The sequence below is a fragment of the Serinus canaria genome, chromosome 11 (genome assembly GCF_022539315.1).
Source record: "Serinus canaria isolate serCan28SL12 chromosome 11, serCan2020, whole genome shotgun sequence".
Lineage (NCBI taxonomy): Eukaryota > Metazoa > Chordata > Aves > Passeriformes > Fringillidae > Serinus > Serinus canaria.
In genome coordinates, this window is record NC_066325.1 from 2,545,201 (window position 1) to 2,551,200 (window position 6,000).

Genomic DNA, 6,000 nt, shown 5'->3' on the forward strand with positions numbered 1-6,000 from the left:
GTTAAGCCTTCTGTCTGTATCCTTCTCTTTCTTTAGTATAGTGTTAGTATAGCATTCTATCATATATCATATCATATCAGCCTTCTGAGAACCTGGAGTCAGATTCTCATCTCTTCCCCCATCCTGGGGTCCCTCACAAACCTCACACTTTGACTCCTCTCTCAGTGTTGTTGTTGGTCCAGGTTTCTCTCCCTTGTGCTGCCCAAATGCAGCTCTCCCAGCCCATGGTCTCAGGGATCTCACAAACTTTGGCCATGGCCAAGACTGGAAGGGCTCACCAGCCCTGCTGACTCCCCTGCAGACCCTGACTCACAGGGAGCACACTCTGTGCTGAAGAACCCTCCTGCTACCACAGGAACCTTCTCTTATGAGGTTCTGCTGCCTTTTTCCCAACCAGGAAATGAAACTTGAGATCATTTTAGTAGGGATGCATCATAAAAGAGGATCTTTTATAGTATATTTGAAGGCCTTCAGGAGCAATTCTGGAAAGATGTCCACAAAAGCTCACCCTCACAGGGATGAGTACATATCTAGAGGTTTTAGGACATTTGCATAATTGATAAAAAGCACCAATTAGGAGGACAAGTGGTGATTCAATTTCACTCTAGGTCAAGGCCCTTGTCTGTAGTCCCCCCTCAGCACCAGCTGAGCTTGGTCCATGAAATGGATCTGGAAGAGTTGTTCTCAGCCTTGGTTCCAAAGAAGAACCAAGATAAGAGAGGGGCTTTGTACCCCCCAGGGATTGGAGCTCTGAAATTTGTTTTGTCTTCCTGCCTAGGGAAAGGCCATGAAAAACTTACTGAGAAAACTAGCTACTAGTGCAATAGGCTACAGAGCTACAAATATATCTGCAAAAATACATATATTATCTATTATGTATATTATGTATTATATTTATTACTTTTTTACACATACATAATAATATATATACCTATATACAGAGAACATATAAAAGAAAAAAAAAGGCAAAACCCAAACCAGCATCAGTTCCAGGGCCAACACAGTGGTGGAGTTGCTAAATAGTTTGTTAAAGTTTTTTTTCATGTTTAATATCTTGTCACAGACAGGGGATTTATGCATTAGCATTAGGATGGGGATATATGTATAAATTTTTCTTGTGCACCACGTGCTTAACTTAGAACAAATTCCTTTAGAATGTCTGTTTAAGAATAGTGGTATGATTATTGCAGAAGGCACATTTTATATCATGAAATCACAGAGGTGTAAAAGGGTTTGGGGTGGAAGGGAACCTTGAAGATCTTCCAGTTCCAGCTTCACTGCCCTGGGCCAGGTTCACCTTTCACCAGCCCAGGCTGTTCAAAGCCATTCTGGCCTCGAATACTTCCAGGGATGGAGCATCCACAGATTCTTAGAGCAACCTGTGCCAGTGCCTCACAGGGAAGAATTTCCTCCTTGCATCTGATCCTCTTTCAGTTTGAAGCCATTCCTTCTTGTCTTTTTGTCCCAGGCCCTTGTCCCAGATCCCTTTTCAGCTCTGGAAGGGGCTCTAAGGTGTCCCTGGATCCTTCTCTTCTCCAGATGAGCACCCCCACCTCTCCCAACCTGGCTCCAGCCCTTGTTGCACCTCCATGGCCTCCTCTGGACTCTCTCCAGCAGCTCCATGTGCTGGGGACCCCAGAGCTCTGCAGGTGGGGTCTCACCTGAGCGGGGCAGAACCAGCTCCCTTGACATGCTGCCAACACTGATGTCCAGCCCAGGACAGGGCTGGCTTTCTGGGCTGCCAGTGCAGGTCATGTTGAGCTTCTCAGCCACCAAGACCCCCAAGTCCTTCTCCTGCTCCCAATCCCCCCTCTGCCCAGCCTGTGTTTGTGCACCAATGCATGTGCAGGGGGCACAAACAATTACAGAGGGAGAATTATTGCAGTAACATTGTGTTCCTCTGTGGCCTATGACCATCACTCACACCACTTCTCAGTTTTTATCCTGAGTCCCCCCACTAAGAGCACACACCAAGAAAACAACTGTCCTGAGTGAGGTCCTTGTGTCTTTAATGACCACAGGAATATCTACTGTATTTAACACATTGCTGTGGGAAATCTGTTCTGCCCACCCCAAATGGCTGTCTGTCTTAAATATATCTGCTGAGAGTGATGTGTTTTATATAAATCAACTACACAGCCAGCATGTTTGTCAATCAGCAGAAAAGGCCCTACACCCTCTATCCTGGGCACTTGTACTTTGTAAGCATTGGTTTCCAGCAGATAAATGTAATCAAGGTTTATATGCTCACAGAAGCCAACAGGATGGGATTTTTTCACTTGGAAGATCAGAAGAAAATTGTAACTAATGTTGTGGAAAATTACTTTGATATTGCTTTCTCAGTACAGCATCACAATTAGGTAGCAATGTGAAGCACAGGGAAAGAATAAATGAATAGTAACAAATCAACACAAACAGCTACTGTCAGGAGTACTTTGCTCAGTGAAAGTAATGTAAGCATTACTTAAAGTTTTATGACTGTGGATTTTATACTGGTTTAAGTAGTACATCAAGGTCTCACTGTCATGCTTGCTAGGACTAAAACAATCAAGGACAATTTCTGAAACAGACAGATAAAACTGAAGTGCCAAAGTATTTTTATTAATCTCGTTTCATAAGTTGTTCTATCCTAAATTAAAGATGACTGGACATACTAACAATGAAAAATGTCCTTTTGGACAATGCAAAGGTTCCTGTGCTGCTTTTTGGTGGAAAATGAGTGTTACCAACTTCTCTCCAGCCCTGCTGATTCCAGCATCTGGCAAATGTGTTTTACTACACAGGAAATACAAAAGCAAAGGCTAATCCAGTAAAGCTTTTCCATGCAGAATCTGTTGTCCTAAGTAGCTTAATGATTCGTGCATTTGTTCAATTCTCTCGAGAGAGCAATCAGGCAAGCAAATTAGAGCAATATCCCATCTCCATTAGAACCAGGCCCCTTTATGGAGAACCACTCTGAGCATCTTTATGGAGATCCTTCCTCTGAGCCAGGGAAGGATCCTGCTCAGCATGCCAAAAATGTCACCTGGGATTGACAGATTTCCACAGGAGACTGTCCAGGAAGGAAATCTGCCAGCCTGTATTTTTAACTGGAATTAATGGATATTTTTACCTGTGTCTTTAAGTCACCTAATATGTTTCAGTGATGACTGGTATAATTTTCAAAAGCAGTGGATATGAGGAGTTTCTCAGTCCACTGGGAGTTGAAAGCACTTGACACACATGAAAACCAGCCAAACAGAAATAAAAGTAATTGTATTGAGCACCATTTACTCAAGGGTGCAGTCTGGTTCCTATTAACATAAATAGTAATTGAATGTGAGAATTGAGGAATTGATTGCACACCTTTGGCAGTAGCAGCATGGTTGGCATGTTTGTGTTTCAGGTATCCACAGCAATCGAGCACATTACACAGTGAGTTTCCCTGCCAGGGGTAGGAGCTCTGTTCAAACTTGCTTTTATTGAAATATGCTTGGGTGTCCCGTTCTCCTGTTACAACTCCCAGACTAGTACAGTCAGCATTCAAGAGGTTTTTGGCAGAGAAATGGTCAAGATGAGGGACAGGCAACAAAAAAAAAGAAAATAAATTGCACTGGTTTTGAGACCACACTAGGAAATCTCCTCTTTCAGGAGCAAAAAATTAACTTTTCAATGTAAAGTTACACATTCTTAGATTCATTAGAGCACTGCCTGCATTTGCTGTCCATACAGCTTTCCCCCATGCCTAAACTACTGGCCAGTTTCAGTCAAATATGGCCAGTACCTCTGTTTTTAATCTATAAACTCTTTTGCATCTAAGCATACAAAAATAAATTGCAAAAGCACTGAAGGAACTAGTTAATTCCCTGCTTTGCACTGCACTGAAGATTCATTACTTCTATAGTTTCAGCTGAGTGGCTGCTTTCAAAATGGTGTGTGTGCAGTTGGACTAAATAAACAACATATTAAAGCACAGATTGTTTAGTGACATGGAAACAAGCACTTAACAAACCTAGACACAGAAATTAGCAATTAATGTAATTATTTAAGAGTTCCCTGTGTTACAGTTCAGCTTATTTAAAAATGTTAGCAATTATTTTAAATAGACACAGTTGTGTTTGCTGTGCAATGAAGATGTCAAATGAATAAAGGTTTTATGAAGCATTTGTTTAGTCAGGGGACAATTTCAGAGCAAACACAGGGGCCAAACCCCAGAACACAGTGGCATTATCCTGGATGAGAGTAACTGCACTGGCATTTGTCTAGGCTCTAAAGCAGCCTTCATTACAGCCACAGCCAAAGAGAAAAGAACTGTAAGTAAATCAAGAGATCTTGGGTCCTTTCCTACTTTTGTGCCTCCCTTTTAAAGGAAATTACTATTTCAGCCCACAATTTTCTAGTTCTCTCATCTCTGTGGCCTTTGTGGCTCTCCACAGCTTCAAGTCAGTAGTGCAGGAAGGTGACATGCATATGAATAATAGTTATGAAAAGTTTAATTGAAGTTAAGCAAATTAAGTGAATGCATTCTAAAGTATTTCAAGCTTCTGATGTGACTCATTCATACATCTCTTATTTTCCATCTCATGACACACTGAATACTATAGTGAAGGCAAATTCAGAGGTGTGCATTTCCAGGAACAGAACTTTTAATGAAATAATCTCATTTTCACATTTACAGTGATATAGTTGGTAGCAAAAGTTGGTCTCAGCTTGAGCAGAAACTTAACTCCACCCAGCTGGACCCTATGCACATTGGCAAAGGTCCCTGTTTAATCAATTAATTGGTTCTTGGAACTGGTTTTTTCAGCAAATGTTTTGGTTTTTTTAAAAAATAAATTTATAATTACTTGCAAGGTAGTCTTCATTAAGCATGACACACCTTTTTTGAGGTATCCTCTGTGAAATATGTAAAATACATTGAGAATATAAGTACAAAATATTGACCATGAAAGGACAGGTGATTCAAATAGAAACAGGAATGCAAACCTGGTGTCTGCTGATGAACTATTTCTTCTGGATCCTGCAGGTGAATGAAGACCACGAGCCCAACTGCTCCAAACAGCAAGATGAAGGAGAACATACATGTCAGCCTCATAATTACTGCTCTCAGATCAATCCAGTTCTGAGCCAGGAAAAGAACTGCATGTGATCTCCAGGGTACTCCTCACTCATAGTCCTTGTCCTCTCATCTGGAATTCTGGTGTAGTATGTCTACAAGAAGTAAAAAAAACAAATCAAACCAAACTTAGGATAGAGTGCATTCATTTTCCTAATGCAGATCAGTAGATTTAAGTTCTCATTTAGACCAAATAACTGATTTCTCTAGTATTTCTTTTGTACAGTTCATTGCAATCATCCAGTCTATTTCTGTCCCATCAGTTGTCTTTAATTTTATGTCCTTTTTTTAAACATGCTGAAAAGATGATGTAGTATATAGCTAAAAATTGCATTTTGGGAAAGAATGGTCATGCCACAACTTCAATTTTCAGAGAAATCCCTCTCAATAGTTTGCTTAGAATGTGTCACTTTTTATTTTTATTTCTCACTGATTGAACAATATGAAAACCATGAAGGGAGATCATGTGTGGGGAACAATCATGAAAGCTGCACCTTCATGCCAAACACAGAGCTGGCAGCTACTGCTTCACCTCTGAGGAGAAACAGCCACTCTCAAACCAGCCACCACAGGTCACCCACTGAGGAATCTCTGCAGGCAAACTGATTCCCAGGGCAAATCCTGGTCCCAGTGCTGGGCCCCCTTTTACTTGCAGAGAGGGCAGCAAGCAGGAATCTGTGCAGGAGCCACAGGAACTGCTGCCTTCCTGCCCTGGCAGCTCCCCAGAGGTTCTGGGGCTGTTGTGCCAATCCTGGCTGCTGGCTCTGCCATTTGCTGTTGGTGCAGCCCCAGAGCAGCCCTGCTCCCACATGGGCTGCTGGGTTTTCCTGTAGCCCCCACTGAGCACAGCCCTGAGGCTTTAAGCCCATGGAAAGTCCTGCTGGGACCAGTGTCTGTCCTCATGT

The 6,000-nt window shown here is 42.0% G+C and overlaps 1 protein-coding gene across 1 annotated transcript in view; it reads right to left on the reverse strand.

Annotated features, from left to right (window-relative positions):
• CHST8 (carbohydrate sulfotransferase 8) overlaps nt 1-5,186 on the reverse strand; it is a 148,833-nt gene extending 143,647 nt beyond the window's left edge. The window contains exon 1 of the mRNA XM_050978905.1: nt 4,966-5,186. Within this exon, the coding sequence (XP_050834862.1) occupies nt 4,966-5,074 (109 nt within the window). The 5' untranslated portion in view covers nt 5,075-5,186. The remainder of the gene's footprint in view (nt 1-4,965) is intronic.
• Between the last annotated feature and the right edge of the window lie 814 nt (nt 5,187-6,000).